Below are 17,119 nucleotides of genomic sequence, written 5' to 3' on the forward strand. Positions count from 1 at the left end.
GGCATGTCTTGTATGGACTACAGGGTTTTGTTCAAGCAAGTCAGCATTGGCTGAGGTCAGATGTGTCCCGGATAGCCCAGATGATCAATCACAACACCACAGAAGAGCAATTGCGCCTAGACACAGTGTATGTTGTGTTTGTAGATACCGAAATTCGGCAGAGGCTGAGCGCAGAGTGCATCGAGTCCCAGCCCTGCTGACTACTATCGAGGTAGGCTTCATCGTGGCTCAAGGAGTATTGCATGAATCAGAGACGTCATCAGAGTACGAAGAGCATGCAGATGAGTACTGAGTGTCCCCAATGATGGTTGCTGCCTGGCGTGGTGTTGGAAGTAAGAGCCGAAGTCGCCGGCTGCCGTGAAAGTGACATGGATGGCCTTGAGCTTGGCAACCGCCGCCATCCCGCAATTCGTCGCGCGCGACTGCGCGAATCCAACATTTGAACACGCTCACGACACCCCTGCAAATCCATCGACCACGCTCCTTTCCACCACTTCTACGCCGCCAGATCGAATCGAAACACAATCGCGATGGCGTCGAATCGCGATGTGCGCGATATGCTGGGACTGCCTGTCGGCGAGGTCGCACCCCCGTTGGCGAGCAAGAAGTCGAAGAAGGGCGGACAGACAAAAAGAATACGTACGTCGTGACGGCATGCGCGAGTTCCGCGGGGCTGAGAGATGTGCAGCTAACACGTGCGGGCAGAGGGTGTTGCGCGCGAGGTTGCGGCGCTGTATGGTGAGCGACCACCACCAGTCGCAGTCTACGAAGAAAAGAAGGCGTACCGTGCGAAGCGGCAGAGCACCGGGCCTGCAAAGAAATGGTAGGAACAGCCGATGCTGCCCTACAGGACTGCACCTGACAACGCATGCTAGGATCCAGCAACCCTTCACAAACCCCGCGCGCCTCGACGGCCTCGTGCTGAAGCACTGGCGGCGCAAACCTACAGCAGCGCCGCCGGTGCAAGAAGGCGGCGATGCAGCGATGCAAGACAGCGAGCCTGCAGACTACCTCGAGACGTGCGCCGATTACGTCAAGTACAACATCACAGTCGACATGCCAGACTTCACAGACGAGGAGTACGACGCACACCTGCGGAGCGACGACTGGAGTCGAGAGGAGACGGACTATCTGTTCGGCATAGTCAAGGACTACTCCTACCGGTGGGCTGTGGTCTGGGATCGCTACGAGTGGCAGGCGCTGAAGCGGCGGGAACGGGAGCTGGCGCAGGCTGCAAAGCAGGAGAACGGGGACGAGGACTCGAATGCCCTGGCCACGATGCCGTTTGCGCCGCCACGAGACAAGGAACGGTCGCTCGAGGAAATGAAGGCGCGCTTCTACCAAATCTCCGCAAAGCTCATGAAGCTTCGCATTCCCGAGGTCCACATGGACGCCGAGCAATACAGCCTCTACGAAACGCTATCGAATTTCAAGCCCGACATGGAACGCAACCGCAAAATGCTTGCCACAGCGCTGATGAACCGCAACATGGACGAAGTAAAGGAAGAAGAGTTCCTGCTCACAGAACTCCAGCGCATCAACATGGCCGCCGTGCGCCTCGATGCCGAACGCGAAGAACTTCGCGCCCGCCTCGACGCACCCCAAGCCAACACCTCGACGGCCGCCGGTCTGCAATCCTTCACATCGAGCACAGCACTGCAGGCGCTGTTCCAGCAGCTCTTCCAGCAGGACCGCAGTAAGAAGCGCTCCTCTGGCGGCTCCAACGCGCCCGGCCGTCTAAGCCTGAGCGCAAACGACATGATCAATACGCCCTCGGCCTCCAACTCGGCCAACAGACGCACATCCATGGCCCTCCCACCCGCCGCCCCAAGCCAAACCCCCGTCAAGACACTGAGCCCGCACCAAGAACACCGCTTCGCAGTCAGTACGCACGACCGCCTCACCTCCGGCGTGACCTTCGGCTCCGATAAGCTGCTCAAAATGCGGCAAGCCAAATCCAACGTGCAAACGCAGAAAATCGCCTCGGCGCTCCAGGAGCTCGGCGTCCCTGAGATCATCCCCATCCCCACCAGCAAAGTTGCCGACGTGTTTGAGCAGCTGGTCGCCAAAGTGGGCCGTCTGCTCGACGTGCGCAAAGTCAAGGAGAAGGAAATGGGCGAGTGCCGCGTCCTGTTGCGCATGAAGGCCGTACGGGACGGCGGCGTCAAGCACGAAGGCGACGCCCACGCCGCCACGGACCGGAAACCAGGCGATGCTGATGCGGATACGCCCCCGCCCGACTCGAACGAAGACCACGACGACGACGCCGACGCCGACGACGATACCGGCGTGCAGAACACGCCTGCCCACGCCGACAGAGATGATGCGGATGATGACGATGATGAGGACGAGGATGACGCCGAGGGCGAGGACGATACGGGCGCCCGGAATAGTCCGATGGGTGATGTCGATGCCGAGGGTGAGGATGAGAGTGCGGCGCAGACGAGTCGCGCGACGAGCCTGGGGCACGGGCATAAGAGGAGTGCTAGTGAGCTTAGTGAGGGGAGTGCGCCGAGCGAGAAGAGGGCGAGGAAGTAGGCTCATAGTCTACGGTGGGGTATTGTTATAGGCATAGCGAGGCGTTTGGATTGTGTTTACTTGCAGACTGAGGTTTCTTGGGGCTGCAATGACTTCACACCTGGAAGTCGCTCTCCTTACAACTTTGGCGGGTGAGTCAGTACGTCGGGCTGTATATGTGTAATGCACAAGCCTACTCGTTGTTTCAATGTGTACTGCAATGCATGAGGGCAACATGTGAAGCAAGTTTAAACGTTGTACGTTTATATTTCGTTTTCAATGTTACAAATCGCCATAATTGCACTTAACATTGTACACTCCGTTCGCCGGAAAGCGATGAACCATGGCCAGCAACGACTTCCCACACACCAGCCAGCCGACTGATGGCAGCCATGCGTCCAAATCACATCATAGGGCATACATAGGCTTCCCTGCGGGATTGAGCCGTGAAGCCTAGGTCGACCCTCATCTTACAACTTCCTATCGTGGTCCTCCTCGTCGACGCTCTTGTTGGAACTGGAGGTGGTGCTTTGCTTCTCGAGCTCCTCGCCAATGGCGCCGTGGAGCTCCTCTTCGAAGACGGGTTCGGTCTCGATGGTCTCGAACTTCGTCTTGAAGTCCTTGAGCTGGTTGGTAGAGGAGTTACTGCGGCGGCGAGCATTGTTCATGTTGTAGGGCATGTCTTCAATTTCATCGCCGTCTCGGCCCCTGGCCGATGTTAGCACCGATCAGTTCAGCGGAGGATGCAATTGTGTCCCGGCGCGCAATGGATATTCAAAGTTGGCCATGGAGGCAGCCGATTGACTGAAGATATGACTGCACATACCAATTACCCTTTCCACTACCATCCTTCTTGGTCTTGGTAGGGTCAGTGTCGGCATGACCTGACTTGGCAAAGTAACGGGGAAGCTTCGACTCACGCTCAGCACTGCCATCTGCAATGCCTGCGTGGTCACGGTCAGTCCACTTGTGAGAGCGAGTCACTGTCAAGTGTCAGTATGATCGGTCACTCTTTGTCCGAGGAATTGAGTGTGGGTGTCCAGGTAGAAGCTCAATGTGCAAGTACATGGTTAATGATCAATGAGAAGGCAACCACTTACTGTTTGGTGAGGGTTGAGATGATTGAGCACGAGTTGTGTAAAGTAAGAGTCAAAAGCGGGCAGTGAGAGGTTGAAGTAGTCAGACACGGGGAGCTCGGAGTTCGGAGCTTGAAGTTATCAGTGGGTCTGTATGGTCACGTAAGAATGGTCTCGTGATGTCTATGGCGTAGCTGCGTGGAGCCATTTCGATCAGCACACGCGAGTAGCACGTACCTCACGATGCAAGAGTCAAAGACACAACGGTGACGATTGAGAGTGACTGTTTAATTAATTGTTGCAAATTGCGTGCTGGACAGCTTGACGTGAGGTGAGATCAAGGGAAGGTGCAAGAGCACGCGAGCTTGAGCGAGCGGGGTCAGGCGTGACTTCCCTTATAACACCGTTAGCAGTCGGTCCCTGTGAACAGCCATGGAAACACTTGGAAACTTCGCAGCCTGCCCCTGGCAACAGTGGCCAGCATTCCGGCCCGTGTGCAGTCGTTCCACGCGTGTGCTACAGTTGGTTCCTGAGCCTGGGGTGACAGTCGACAAGGTTCTACGTCATTCTCTCCTCGACGCATTAGAGACGTAGGGACAGTCAGTGTATCAAAGCACCATCGAATGCTTCTCTCGGCGCCGCGTAAGAGCTCCGATACTTGTTCGAAAACAGCCCGAGTCGTCGAAACCTAGCCCCTCACAATAGCTGAGCATGAGAGGAACTCGCCTCTGCCTCACCGGCTGTCTCCTGAGGTCTTTCTGCGGCGCTTCCCCAGGTTTTACTACTGCAACAAGGTGGGCCTAGTGGAATGCTGCCGACGCTTTGCCAGGTAAGCCGAGTGCGGCCCTGTCGCCTAATGGTCAGCCAATCGCATCACTCAACCGACTGATGACTTATAACACGCCACAGAAGTGAAGTGCTTTCTCCGGCCGCCGGCAGGAAATCGCGAACTTTAGTCATGCGCGGCATTATCGCGAAGTTGATTGCTCAGCGACCAAGACATCCTTTTGATTTTTACTCTGCCTCCCCTCTCAACTCGCGACTGACGTTCTTCACGACCAGACGGATTTCGCCCACCCCACTACCCCGCCATGACTTCACGAACACTCATTATCGCGCCGCCCTCAGTTGCGGCGCACCCCGAGAAGCTGAACAGCATATACGAGATCCATGACCGCTCTTCAACAGACCTGCAGATGCTTGACCGCATTGCGGCAGGTCTGGCAAACCTCCCTACGTCCACTTATGACGTGGTTCTCCTCCTCACCGACGCCGCTGGCACATCGCGCGAAAGCCACGCCCTCCTCGTCCGCGACGTTATGCACAAGATTGTCGGCGCCCTGAAGACTGGTGGCATATTTAAGAGCCAGGACGGTGCTCTGCAGGGTTCAGAGAAGACTGAAGCCATTCTCGCAGGCCTGGTCGAGGGCACAGAGGGCATGACCAAGCCCGCACAGGAGGAGCCAGTGTCGATACCCTTGAAGTTTGGCAGGAAGAAGTCAGCGAATGGAGCAAACGGCACAAACGGCGTGGATCGCAGCACCAGCGGCGCCGTCCAGGAACTCAACGCAGACGGCTCTGTCCCGCTGAACCTGAACCGCATCAACCTGAACGGCAAGCGACCCTCACCTGAGCCCGTTTCTGCAAAGCCTTCAGGCGTAGGCTTTGTCGACTTCAGCGACGATCTCGACGATCTCATCATCACCGGCGAAGACGACGACCTGATCGACGAAGACGAGTTCATCACAGAAGAAGACATGGCCCGCCCTGTCATCCAGCGTGTGTAGTCTCTACATTCCTTCCTTATCCACTCACTGACATGTATCAGCCGCCGAATGCCGCCCCAAGCCTGGCAAGCGTCGCCGCGCCTGCAAAGACTGCACCTGCGGCATGAAGGAGCGACTCGAAGCCGAAGACGCCGCGAAGCGCGCCGACGCCGACAAGAAGCTTAACACAATGAAATTTGGAGCCGACGATCTGCTCGACGAGGTGGACTTCACAGTCCAGGGCAAGGTTGGCAGCTGCGGAAACTGCGCACTTGGCGATGCGTTCAGATGCGATGGTTGCCCGTACATTGGTCTGCCCGCGTTCAAGCCTGGCGAGGAGGTCAGACTGCTGAACAACGATATTCAGTTGTAGATGACAAGAGCGACATGTGCATGGATGGCGTTTGGGATATACCATGGCGATATGAAGGAGTTTAAGGCATGGTAGTGCGCATAAACAGGCGTAGGCGCCTCTGCATTAGACTAAATTAGACGAAATGAAACGAATCAAAACTGCAATTTGTACCATCATCCTTATCTCTTGGGAGGCATTCAACGTGGAACCAAAGCGGTCTCGCAACTCAATAATACGATTGGCAACTACAGAGCGGTACACTTAGCCTTTCTTCCACAGTCGTTCTTCAGTCAAAAGTCACTGCAAATGCACTGTCACAACAATATTGCTTACATACAACGGGCCCGTCAAATTAGATCAACACTTCCCTCCCGCCGGTCAAAAAGTTATTCATGGACTCTACGAGCATGTAACAGTGTTCACGTAAATAAGCGCAAGCGTCGTCCCAAAGGCCTTATGCTTTTGGATTGAACTCTGAGGCATACATTGATCTAGCTACACAGTTATCTAGCTATAAAGAGGGATATCGAGATTCACAAAACACCGCCGCAAGACCAATCCACCATCCACGACAAGCCCACTCACACAAACACCTTCACATCATCCCTCTCCTTCTCCCAGCCCCACACGCTACCCCTACTTATCATACTCTTCAGCCCCTCGCCCCACGTCCTCATTCCCTTCCCTGGCGTCTCAGCTCGCTCAATGTCCACGCTCGCACCCACCTCGCTCAGCGGGTTGCGCCTTCTCTCGCCATTCAGTTCGGCCGCGCTCGACCCGGACGGATACAGACCCAGACCCGCACTTTGCCTGCCAGGTACACCAGACGGTGCCTTCGAGATACGCCGACCGGACACAGGCGGGGCGTCGAAGACCATACTGCTGCTTCTGAGCGTCTCGTCGCCATAATAGATCAAGTTGCCTGACAGATCGCGGGTGACCGAGGAAGCTTTCGCCTTGTTTTCTGTTTTTGCGGCAAGTGTAGGTGTGGCGATGGCCTCGCCGATACTGGTAGTGTCTTCGGTGACGTTCGGGTCGAAGAACGGGAACGCAGAGGATTGTGAGCGTGAGTGTCCGCGAGGCGTACGTCTGTCACCCGGCACGCGAGATTGGTTGCGGGAATGCAGTGAGCGGCGTGAATGGCGCTCGATAGTGGAGCCAGTGTTTGATCCAGCCCGTGAAACTGGGCGGGCCTGTGGTGCGCGCAGGATGGACTTGCGCGGAACGGCGATCGCTTGTGAGTTACGAGCCAGGTTGTTTGAGGTAGGTCGCACTGGTGACAGTGCAGCGCGAGAGATTACCTTCGATTCTGGGATAGGGGTGATCTTGCCGAGAGTGTAGGTGGATGACATGTTCTCCTTGCCGCCGTGCTCTTTGGCTAGGTAATGTGGTGTTGGCTCGCGTTCGCTTGTGCGCTTCAACTCACGGCCATCGTTTTTGTGTTGACTGTTGCGCTTACTGCTCCTCTTCTCACGTAGAGCGCTTCTTCTTGAGTCGAGATTCAGTGGAGGCAGCATATACTGACCAGGCTTGACTGTCGTCCTCTTCCCATAGCCTTCAATGTCGTCCTCTTCGTCTGTGTAGACGCTCTCGCTCAGATCCGCATTGTCGTAGATTTCAGAGCCTGTGAGGTCATTCAAACTAGCTTTCAACTCCGATGCGAGGAGACTCTTGCGAGTACTGGCTCGTCGAATCATTATAGTGCTAGCGGTAGGCATGGCTGATGTAGGCCGAGGCGATGATCTGGCTTTCTTCGCTTCTTTCGCCAAAGATTTTGTGGACCGGTGCTTGCGCAGACTACCTGGGAACCTTGACTCTGATTTTCTCTCAGAAGGCGTGCCAGGCACCTCTTTCTCTTTGCCTTCCTCAACATCATCATTAGGCTTGACGATAGTGTTGGCTCTCGAAGGCGAGACGAAGTTTCGCGATCTCTTCTGCTTCTCTGTAAGGAATGCGGGCGGCGATCTATAGCTCGAGGACAAGGCACGGTAGCCAGCGCTGAAGAACGGTGACTGAGCTGAAGCTCGTTTCCGTATGTAGGAACTGCGCTTGTCCTCCATTGTGCGGCGATCGCCCAGGCTACTGCGGGTTGATGACGGCACTACACGTATGCTGTGGCGCTCTTCTGTTGGAGTTGTCACTTTCGGTCGGCAGGATCGAGTGGTTGGTGCTTGAGGGCAGGCTGTGGGTACAGTAGACAGACTGCTCGTACGCCGAGAGTACGAACTCGAGCTCATGGCTCGGTGCAGTGACCCGAAGTTGTTGTTACTCCTCGATGGGGAGTAGGTGTGGCGCCCGTGTCCCTGGCGTATCTGTCAGTACAGACTCATCAAGCAAAGGTATCTTGTCGGTATGCGAAAGACGATAGAAGGGACGGTATGTGCTTACTAACAAGATGTTAGCACTCAGTCTTGAAAAAGGGTTTCAACACGTACCCATGCCTGTTATGCGTCGATTGACAGGAAGTCCTGAGCTTCGGTGGATCTGATCCCGATATACAGTTGTAGTCCGGCGTTTGTGTTTTCGGAAGGAGCCTGAAGAGTTTTGCGACGTTCGTTTCGCTAGCTCAACAGCAATCTTCATCGAGTCGGCTGGGCGATCTGATGGTGCAGAGTTGTTGTTGATGTAGCCCCATGAAGACTCGCCGAAGTCATCCAGTATGCGGGTGTCGCCGTCATTCATAGAGTCTGTCGCTGAAACACTATCTCTGCATTCGTGAGGTAGATTGACATCGATCTTCGGCGCATGTTCGGGAGTTCGCTCCAAGTAGGAATCATCGTGGTCTTTGCCCTTCTCGAGGTCTTCCTCTTCAATATCTGGCCAGCCGATGGGGATGAACATCGGTCTTGAAATCTCGGACTTTCTTGGGCTTCTTGGGCTTCCGGGCTTGGGACTTGAATGGCTCTTGGCCTGCTTCCTTTTTCGACATATACAGAAGATGCAAGCAGCGAGCAGTACTGCGCCGCAGATGGACGCAAGAACGATGCCTACAATAACGCCTTTACGTTGACCGCTCGTGTCTGTTTTGGTAGTATCGAATGTGTCACCATGGCCAGATCTTGTGAGATCGTTGTTGGCTGTGGAGTCTGCTGTAGCCAGAAGTGTGATGTTGAACGGCTGAGATTCCTCAAGGCTTCCGTCCTTGGATGTGGCCGCGATGGTGCATAGTACAACCTGCGGTGATATATCTGTAGGGACTGTGCCGAAAATCGTAAATGTATTTGGATCGAAATGCATGTGATCCGACAGCGTTGCGAAGTCAACCGTTACGACTTCGTCATCTTTGGCCATTATTGAACGTGAGAGCCGGGACTTGAAGAGCTCTCCCAACGTGATGTTCAGAGTGCCGACAGTGCCGGAGAACAGCTCTGAGACGACATTCAAGCGTATGGTGTGCTGAGCCAAGTCGCCATATATGTCGTTCGTCGATATAGTCAGGTCTTGGGACGAGAGCTCGGTAGGTGCCTTTCCAGATATGTCGAAAGAACTGCCGTCGAAGGCCAGCCAGTCCGGTAATTCAGCGGCCGACGATTGTATGTCTCTATCGCTTATAGGGGACTGATCCAGATAGAGCTTACTTTTCAGGCCAGTGATGTGGACGTCTTCGCCCTTGGTGACGTTCAAAGTTTGCATGGCTGGTTGAAAGTAGAACTCATGAACGCTGTTCGATAGCGCGAACTGTATAGTGGCGGCAGCGTACCCTGGTTTATCCGAGGCAATCAAGAGTACACCAAAGAATTGCGGTATGCTTGTAGGCGGAGCCGTTCCGGCGAGACGCAGCGTAGATGGGTCGAAGCTGATCCAAGCAGGCAGTGGAGTGTGATCAGAGAGAGTCGCGAAGTAGGACAGTTTGCTGCCCGAGTCAAACAGGTCTGAAGGAAAGACTATCTCGAAGTCTTGAGATGCCTTGATCGCGAGAGTCGTCGGACCGGACAAGGGGCCAGCTGCTGATAGAGCTTGGGAAATGTTCGCGTTCACTTGTGGCCCATCGTCTTTGGTCACAACCAAGGTTGATTCCATGTTTGCGACAGCTCCAGCCGATTCAGCTGCAGTAATCGTAAAGGATGCGGTGCCGACATCGCGCGCTCCAGGTATTCCAGAAATGGTACCAGTCTTTCCATCGATCGAAAGCCAGGAAGGGCCGTCGTTCAAAGAGTACGCAAGGCTGCCTGAGTCCGACTTGAAAGTTGTTGGCGCGAACTGGAACGAGTACGATTCGCCAATATGTGCGATCGGTGGGAATTGAGAGTTAAACGGATAGCTGACTTGTGGTGCTGCGCCAACGATAGCGAGCAAAGCAGCGAAGGCCGCGATGCGCACCGCCATAGCACTGAATGTCTGTCAGCTAGTCCGGGTCCAAGTCACGGAATTCTTACAATAGTGACGCTGCCATAGCAACAAGTCACAGGTGTCGGTCGTCGCAGAAGTGAGTGTAGATCTTGGGAGCAGACATGTTGAAGGCCTTTCGTCACTGACAGCCATCTCTTTCCGAGCCGTGGAATTCGTCGTCGCGCTTGAACGCGTGGTCGCGTCGCGGTACCGTCCGCCTTACGTGCTGGTGGAGAGATGGCAAAGGAATGTGAAGGTCGCGAAGGAGCAGAGGGGTAGTGACTGCAAGGGAGGTTCATCCTGCCACCTCAGCATACTTGAGACCAGCCATGAATTGCGCAAAACCGAGGTCTCTGCACTCATTCTACGATGGCCAACTCCATTTTGACTGCTGTTCGCCCAGGGCCGTAATAGTCTGGGAGCCGCTCAACTTGCTGGAACCCGCAAGACGCGTACAGAGCCCTGGCTGGAGCGCGAGCCTCATCAACCCACAGAAATATTGTTCGACAGCCTCCCTTATTCATTTGGTGGGAGAGGGAATGTACGAGACATCTGGCGATACCTTTACCCCTCTCTTGCTCGATGGTGGCCAGCTTGTGTAACCAGGCCAGACTTTTCTGTCTTTGAAACACGAGGTAGCCGACAGCCTCCTGACTTCCTTCCCTTGAAGCCAAAATGAGGCCAATGTTCTTCTTCTTCAGCTCAATACCGTAATCAAAGGCCTCGCTCGATGGAAAGATCTTCTTTTCGAGCTTGGCTACCTTTGCTGCCAAAGCCTCACGGTCCTTCGGTAGGCATGGACTGATTACTTGCAGGATAATGCCTGACGGTACAGTGACTGTATGATTGGTGTTCGGCATCGCTTTTTACTATCAGCGCTGAAGTAGGCTCACGCCGTCCGGCAACTGGAGCAGAGAAAGTCAACGGTAAGCCGCGTGTGAGTCTTGAGAAATCGGGAGGTAGTCAGCAACTTTCTGCGAATGTCTCGCAATTCAAGAAACTCTCCGGAGGCTACAGTTATTCTATCGTTATAGCCGACTTCTCCTGCTACTGGAGAGACTGCGTGAAAGTCGTGTGGTGGTGGAGCGTTTATTCAACGGGAAGCCGCGTTTGCGTACCACGCAGGATTAACCGGCAGTGTCTCTGAGTCGCCCTTGGTGGCGAAGTGCAGTCCTGGTGGTATACAATACTCTGTGTACGTCGTGGTGTAGGGTCGGCGAAGAGGTGGGTGCAGAAAAGCTTGATTGGTGGAGCCTCGCCCGTGACAGCGCGCCAACGATTTGCGTATATCGTCTCGACGCGTCTATCGCTCCTGCACGACAGAGCAACTGCCGCCTAGAGAAGTCCGGTAAACAACGATGATTTTGCGAACGTCCGAGTCATCACCTCTCATCGTTTGCGTACAGCGGTAGCGCCAAAGTTTGTTGCAACTATCAGCGATCTGCGCATGGTTCTCAAAATGCCCGGAAAGAGGAAGAGACCGTATTCGAATGTTGACTTCACGTTGAAGAGGGTGTTCAAGAAGCCATGTTTCCGGTACGTCAGAGACTCTAAGGCTTGAGGACTCGTCCTTATACACTCAAGTCCTCTGCAACGCGAAGTTATCATGGCGACATTAGAGGGCGAAGATGTCTTTCTGCAAGCAGCTACATCATTTGGCAAAAGCCTGTGCTACCAGCTGCCAGCTGTGGTCGATCTCGGCAGTATGTCAAGTCACCTGGAGAACGTGATCAGATGCTGACATCCTAGTTACTATTGTCGTTTCTCCGCTTTTGGCGCTCATGGTAAGCTAATATGCTCAGTAATGGGATGTGGAGTTGACATGCTCAGAACAATCAAGTCGCGTCTATGCGCAACTCACGCATCAAAGTCGAGACAGTCAACAGCACAACTCAACGACATGAGCGGGAACGCATATTGGCAGACCTCCAATGTGGCCATCCTTTGACCAGGCTCCTCTACGTAACTCCAGAGTACTGCGTAACAGACCACTTCCGCAAAATACTCCGCCTCATTCATTCGCAGAAAGAGCTCGCACGTGTAGCAGTCGACGAGGCCCACTGTGTCAGTGAATGGGGCCACGACTTCAGACCATCGTTTCAACAGCTCTCCTTCTTCAAGCTGGAGTTTCCGGACGTCCCAGTCATATGCCTCACAGCCACAGCGACCTCCCGCGTGCGCGACGACATCATCAAGACTATGGCTCTCGATCCTCTCAAGTTACGCGTCTTCCGTATGAGCACCAGCCGCCCTAATCTGCACTACGAAGTACGTTTCAAGTGCGATGCAGACGACCACTACACCGACTTTCTCTCCTGGCTCAAGAAGATCCACGACCGTCGCGCCAACTCGGAGCGAGCCAGCCAGCTTGCCACCCAGCAACAACGCACTAATAACGTTTCTGGAATCATATATACCCTCTTTCGCAAAGATTGCGAGTCACTCGCCGCGCGCCTCCGCAGCGACGGCATCGGCGCAAAGCCCTACCACGCCGGACTTCCTCACACGGAGCGCACCGACACGCTGCACGGCTGGGTCGCCAACAAAGAAGGCTACGACGTCGTCGTCGCCACAACAGCATTCGGCATGGGCATCGATAAAGAAGACGTCCGCTTCGTGGTGCACTGGCAGATACCCAAGTCGTTCGAAGGCTTCTATCAGGAAGCCGGGCGCGCTGGCCGAGACGGCAAAGCCAGCATGTGCATACTGTATTACGGTCGGGAAGACCGTGACCGTGCTGCGTCGCTTATGGCGAGAGATCAGGCGAGGCAGCCGACGAAGGGCGACGGAAGGGCTGCGCAGCGGCAGCAGATTCTCAATCGCGCGAAGAGCTTGCAGGAGCTTGTCGACTACTGCGAGGCGACGAATAAGTGCCGGCATAAGATTATTGCGAGGTATTTTGGCGATACGGAGGATCCGCCGTGTGACTTTGCGTGTGACTGGTGCAAGGATGCGGAGGCGCTTGTCAGGAGGAAGGAAAAGGGGTTGGCAAGCGAGGAGTGGTGCAGTACGCAGCGAGAGATGGGCAGGTATGAAGGGGATTACGATGAGTATGACTGAGAGAGCGAGAAGTGTCTGAGCGTTGTTGCATGATGCATGGGACTGGCGTATGACCAATATGCGCAGTGCTTTACTACGACATAATGATTCAGTGAAGACAACAGAAAGTATCAGAAGAACACAAGTCGTTATTTCGGGCGCTCTAGAGGAGAACCATGGTCATCTCTTCGTTTCAGATTCTGAAGTGGCATCTGTCAGCCACCAGATCATACTCTACATGCCAACGTCTCCCTATCTCACCTGAACGCCCCCAATGCATCTTTTCGTTACAGTTGTGTAGGACGAGAGCACCGTGTGAGCTCTCTACAGCATGCCTCAACCAATGATCAAGGCAGCGCTAGGCACCAAGCCGGCCTCCTTGAGCGTCATACCAAAGTCACTCTTGTCATACGTCTTCTTAGGGAAGTTGATGGTGAAGGTGTTCACCGTTGTGCCGTCCTGCTCTAGCGCATGCGCAACCTCAAATAGCGTTGTGTCGACCGGAAAGGTTTTGGTGACACGTCCACCAGGTGTCTGCAGCGCCAGACGTGCCTCTGTGTATGCGCTCGCGGGCTTGCTCGTCGTAGGTCCAGAAGAGATGGGGCCCTTTTGCTCTTGGACCGGAGGCGGAGCCTGGCCAGCACGCGCTGCCTTCTCAACCTCAGCCTTCCTCTTACGCTCCTGCTTGTCTGCTTCGAGCTTAGCCAGCACGCGCTTCTTCGCTTCCTGGTCTGCGAGCTTCTCTGCACGCTTAGCCTGCGCCTCCTTGATTTGCTCCTTCTTCTGCAGATCCTCCTTGATGTCCTGCGATTCCTTTGTCGACTTCATGCGGATCTGCTCGTTCCTCTTGCGGTCCTCTTTATCCTGCTCTGCCTGCGTGGCACGCTTGAGCGCCAGCTTCTCCTTCAGCTCTTGGAGACGCTGCTTCTTCTCCTCCTCGGTGAGCGGCGCGATCTCTTCGGTTGATTCGGCGAAATTCTCGTGGCCGGTCTTGCTGCCGTGGAATTCGGCCTGCGCTACGGAGCGGAACTTCTTGCCACAGTCTTCGCAGACGAGCGACTTGGCTTCTTCGCCAGGCTGCAGTGCGGGTGGCTCTTCGGCGGCGGAGGCTTGCTCGGCCTTGATCTCGTCGAGAGGGCGGTCTTGGTTCTTCTCGATCCAGTCGAGGGCGCCTTGCAGGTTACCGCTGGCTTTGAGGGCGAGAGTGGCGCGCTCGGGGTCAAAGCCCATGGCGACGAGCTGTTCTTGGTCGGACATAGTGATGTGGCGATGTAGTGTGTGTGGTGGTGAAGATGGATGCGCTGTAGCTTTACAGCGAGCCGTGGAGGTTTTTGAGCTAGGCAGAGCTTGACAAACAATTCTAGCAACCTAGTGAAACGTTTGCGTTTTTTATTGCAAGATGGTGTAAGTAAGTCGGAGCTTATGCGGAGTGGTAGCTCAAGTAGTAGGTGGGGTCCAGGGAACCACGGGTGATCTGTGGAGTATCTCGCACCTTCCACGGTAGATCTGCAGGTGAAGCGCGTGGCACAAGGTGTACCGAATAACACGGTTGATATTTGCTGGTTTCACCTGCACAAGCTCAGACGTGTGAACGTGGCCAAAGAGTTCCAAGTAAGCTGCGATGCCGCAATTCCGGCGTGCGACGATGACGAGTTCGCGGTCTAAGACAGGGACTAAACACTGTGACGTCGGGGTTGGCTAGATCCATCACGGCAAGCGAGACAACAGCCCTCCCCTTCACATCCCCTCTACCACGTCCACCACCAGCACCACGCCTGAACACCCTTAATCCTAGCAAGCACCCCTGACCTGCCTCCGCGGATTTCACACGTGCCCATTGTCCAGAACACGCCTTTGTCGCATGCGCCGTACAACGTAGCCGCGGTACTGCAACAGCCACGATTACCAATCCCACCCGCCGCCTCCCTCGCACCATCGCCATGTCTGTCGAGCTCGACCCCGTAGAGCTTGGGTTCAAGCGTGAGCATTGGCTGCATCTGCTGGCGTACACACATACTGAAAGCGCCAGGTCCCTTCCAGCAAGAGGTATCGCAGACGCTCCGTCTCAAGAACCCTCACTCGGACCCCGTCGCGTTCAAGGTAAGCCCACATGGACACTGTCACAACATGCAGAGTGTACCATGTAGACTGGCAGCTGACAGTTGCAGGTCAAAACCACCGCCCCCAAGCAGTACGACCAGCCCACCAAGCTTCCTCCCGGACCTCTAGGCTAACAACGGCCTTCTAGATACTGCGTGCGACCGAACAGCGGACGCATCGAGCCTGGGCGAGATGTCGAAGTTCAAAGTACGATCACAACACACTGCGCACTTCCGCGAAGCCCGGCGGCCATGAGTTAACACGTACGTGTAGTTCTCCTGCAGGCCATGAAGGAAGACCCACCGCCAGATGCCAAGTGCCGCGATAAGTTCCTCGTCCAGTCCGTCCTCGTTACCGCAGACAAAGAGTTCACCAATGTTGGATCTCTGGTAGGCTTCCATCACCGCGCTCACGCGACCAAAGCTTACAGCGATTGTAGTGGGCACACATCGAGCAGACTGCGAAGTCGTCCATCCAGGAGAAGAAGATTAGAGTTCTGTTCCTGTCTGCCGATGACGACTCCTCCTCCACACCTGCAAGGACCAACGGTGGCAGCCGCGACTCCATGCTCTCATCGCCCCAGTCGGAAGCTGCCGTAACCCCTATGCGCGGTCCTACAGACCAGGCGCAAGGCCCTGCTTCGCGCATCGAGGATCGCCCCGCCGGTAGTAAGAACCTCGGCGAGATTGAGCGCGAGGCCTACAACCCCGCAACCGGCTCTGGTGCTGGTGCTGGCATTCAGCAGACTGTGGCCGCAGCTGCAGCGAGTGTATCGAATGCCATCCCCACATCGCAGGCTGAGCTCCAGGCTCAGCTCGACGCGGCGAAGCAGCAGATCGCACGGTTGACACAGCAGGCCAGTGAAGGTCTCCGCCAGCGCAAGCCTGACTCGACCAGCGGCGCAAAGGGCCAGCTCGCCACCGCCACCCAGCAACAAACAGCCCCAGCAGGCGGTGTCTCTGTCCAGATCACAGCAATCTTGTGCCTGGTCAGCTTCCTTCTCGCCTACTTCTTGTTCTGAGCGTTTCTGCAATACCCGGAGTGGAAGACAAAAGCCATGCGCCTTGCGCCAACGACGAACCCGGATCTTTGACGAGACGCAGATTGTGGGGAATCAGAATGACGTATGCACGAGCACAACGAGCGTTCTGGCGACGTAGACAAGCAATGCATGCATGTTGGACGGTTTCTTTATTTCTTGTGTTTGAACTTCTGCTACACTGGAGGCCTTTGGGCGGTAATTGAGTACAGTATCGAGTACGGTTAGGAGCGGCATGGTAACGGGTGTCGAGTACTGTCGCACGAGCGTTCGATGTATCACCAATACAAGATGGCTTACCTGTTATTAAGTAAAAATGTGAGGCATTGAGTAATTGACAGCGGGTACTTCGCGCCTTGCTGAAACTTCTGAAGGCGACAAATGTAAGGCGATTTCTTTTACTCTCAAGATGCTTCGGCAATAGGGTATTGTTGACGTACGACACCTTCAGGACTGTGATTCGCTTAATTCTACGATATCTGCGTGCCACATGCAAATATTAGTCAAACGTGACTAACGCTCGCCGCGATCCTGCCGACCAAGGCCTGTCAAGCCTCAGAGTTAACGTGGAGATTGGCTTGGCAACTGACAGGAGGAACGTCAGCAGCGTTTGACGATATTTTCAAGAATGTTGTTTATGTGCATACATGGCGATCATCCACCAATGGCAGCACACTGTGTATGTGAATCGTCAAACGCATCCGGAGTCATACATCAATCCCCGCGCGCGTCATCGGCATTCCTCCCCTGGTTCGAGCGATAACGGGCTCCACTAGAATCGCTGGTTGCTTTCTGCGGCTCTCGGGCGCGTTCTGAACGTGGGCTAGTGGGGCATGCCCGTGTGGTCCCCGTTGCCGTCGCCGGAGGCAAGAGAGTCACTGTGAAGTGAGTCAAACTC

General features: G+C 55.0%; 8 protein-coding genes across 8 annotated transcripts; 4 read left to right on the forward strand and 4 right to left on the reverse strand.

The window, feature by feature from the left end:
• Nucleotides 1-530: 530 nt before the first annotated feature.
• Nucleotides 531-2,538, forward strand: M421DRAFT_100930 (uncharacterized protein; the record flags this gene model as incomplete). Its single annotated transcript, XM_033586579.1, has 3 exons — nucleotides 531-639; nucleotides 706-823; nucleotides 876-2,538. The coding sequence occupies 3 exons, from the start codon at nucleotides 531-533 to the stop codon at nucleotides 2,536-2,538; spliced, it is 1,890 nt and encodes a 629-aa protein (XP_033448873.1).
• Nucleotides 2,539-2,987: 449 nt separating this feature from the next.
• M421DRAFT_5088 (uncharacterized protein) lies at nucleotides 2,988-3,801 on the reverse strand (the record flags this gene model as incomplete). The annotated part of the gene is made up of 3 exons (XM_033594875.1): nucleotides 2,988-3,225; nucleotides 3,344-3,500; nucleotides 3,756-3,801. 3 exons carry the CDS (start codon nucleotides 3,799-3,801, stop codon nucleotides 2,988-2,990), a joined length of 441 nt encoding a protein of 146 aa, XP_033448874.1.
• Nucleotides 3,802-4,530: 729 nt separating this feature from the next.
• M421DRAFT_420512 (Fe-S cluster assembly protein dre2) lies at nucleotides 4,531-5,898 on the forward strand. The gene is made up of 2 exons (XM_033592511.1): nucleotides 4,531-5,372; nucleotides 5,422-5,898. The coding sequence occupies exons 1-2, from the start codon at nucleotides 4,685-4,687 to the stop codon at nucleotides 5,730-5,732; spliced, it is 999 nt and encodes a 332-aa protein (XP_033448875.1). The 5' UTR covers nucleotides 4,531-4,684; the 3' UTR covers nucleotides 5,733-5,898.
• Nucleotides 5,899-6,295: 397 nt separating this feature from the next.
• M421DRAFT_62721 (uncharacterized protein) lies at nucleotides 6,296-10,040 on the reverse strand (the record flags this gene model as incomplete). The annotated part of the gene is made up of 3 exons (XM_033595992.1): nucleotides 6,296-8,017; nucleotides 8,090-8,097; nucleotides 8,150-10,040. The coding sequence occupies 3 exons, from the start codon at nucleotides 10,038-10,040 to the stop codon at nucleotides 6,296-6,298; spliced, it is 3,621 nt and encodes a 1,206-aa protein (XP_033448876.1).
• A 45-nt stretch (nucleotides 10,041-10,085) lies between these two features.
• M421DRAFT_151059 (acyl-CoA N-acyltransferase) lies at nucleotides 10,086-11,017 on the reverse strand. Its single transcript, XM_033587574.1, has one exon. It carries the CDS (start codon nucleotides 10,901-10,903, stop codon nucleotides 10,403-10,405), a length of 501 nt encoding a protein of 166 aa, XP_033448877.1. The 5' UTR covers nucleotides 10,904-11,017; the 3' UTR covers nucleotides 10,086-10,402.
• A 369-nt stretch (nucleotides 11,018-11,386) lies between these two features.
• M421DRAFT_420514 (ATP-dependent DNA helicase recQ) lies at nucleotides 11,387-13,242 on the forward strand. The gene is made up of 4 exons (XM_033592512.1): nucleotides 11,387-11,579; nucleotides 11,628-11,746; nucleotides 11,793-11,827; nucleotides 11,874-13,242. The coding sequence occupies exons 1-4, from the start codon at nucleotides 11,503-11,505 to the stop codon at nucleotides 13,101-13,103; spliced, it is 1,461 nt and encodes a 486-aa protein (XP_033448878.1). The 5' UTR covers nucleotides 11,387-11,502; the 3' UTR covers nucleotides 13,104-13,242.
• On the reverse strand, nucleotides 13,044-14,743 carry M421DRAFT_420515 (uncharacterized protein). The gene has a single exon (XM_033592513.1). It carries the CDS (start codon nucleotides 14,337-14,339, stop codon nucleotides 13,419-13,421), a length of 921 nt encoding a protein of 306 aa, XP_033448879.1. The 5' UTR covers nucleotides 14,340-14,743; the 3' UTR covers nucleotides 13,044-13,418.
• Nucleotides 14,707-16,619, forward strand: M421DRAFT_420516 (MSP domain-containing protein). The gene is made up of 6 exons (XM_033592514.1): nucleotides 14,707-15,062; nucleotides 15,112-15,182; nucleotides 15,251-15,273; nucleotides 15,331-15,389; nucleotides 15,456-15,571; nucleotides 15,622-16,619. The coding sequence occupies exons 1-6, from the start codon at nucleotides 15,023-15,025 to the stop codon at nucleotides 16,201-16,203; spliced, it is 891 nt and encodes a 296-aa protein (XP_033448880.1). The 5' UTR covers nucleotides 14,707-15,022; the 3' UTR covers nucleotides 16,204-16,619.
• The last annotated feature ends 500 nt before the right edge of the window (nucleotides 16,620-17,119 follow it).

The sequence above is a fragment of the Didymella exigua genome, assembly GCF_010094145.1.
Source record: "Didymella exigua CBS 183.55 unplaced genomic scaffold M421scaffold_13, whole genome shotgun sequence".
NCBI lineage: Eukaryota > Fungi > Ascomycota > Dothideomycetes > Pleosporales > Didymellaceae > Didymella > Didymella exigua.

Coding starts and splice junctions, on each gene's coding strand:
- M421DRAFT_420512 (XM_033592511.1), top strand. CDS start 4,685: ATGACTTCACGAACACTCATTATCGCGCCGCCCTCAGTTGCGGCGCAC. Junction 5,373..5,421: donor GGCCCGCCCTGTCATCCAGC/GTGTGTAGTCTC, acceptor GACATGTATCAG/CCGCCGAATGCCGCCCCAAG.
- M421DRAFT_151059 (XM_033587574.1), bottom strand. CDS start 10,903: ATGCCGAACACCAATCATACAGTCACTGTACCGTCAGGCATTATCCTG.
- M421DRAFT_420514 (XM_033592512.1), top strand. CDS start 11,503: ATGCCCGGAAAGAGGAAGAGACCGTATTCGAATGTTGACTTCACGTTG. Junction 11,580..11,627: donor TTCAAGAAGCCATGTTTCCG/GTACGTCAGAGA, acceptor TATACACTCAAG/TCCTCTGCAACGCGAAGTTA. Junction 11,747..11,792: donor AGCTGTGGTCGATCTCGGCA/GTATGTCAAGTC, acceptor CTGACATCCTAG/TTACTATTGTCGTTTCTCCG.
- M421DRAFT_420515 (XM_033592513.1), bottom strand. CDS start 14,339: ATGTCCGACCAAGAACAGCTCGTCGCCATGGGCTTTGACCCCGAGCGC.
- M421DRAFT_420516 (XM_033592514.1), top strand. CDS start 15,023: ATGTCTGTCGAGCTCGACCCCGTAGAGCTTGGGTTCAAGC. Junction 15,274..15,330: donor AAAACCACCGCCCCCAAGCA/GTACGACCAGCC, acceptor ACGGCCTTCTAG/ATACTGCGTGCGACCGAACA. Junction 15,390..15,455: donor GCGAGATGTCGAAGTTCAAA/GTACGATCACAA, acceptor ACGTACGTGTAG/TTCTCCTGCAGGCCATGAAG.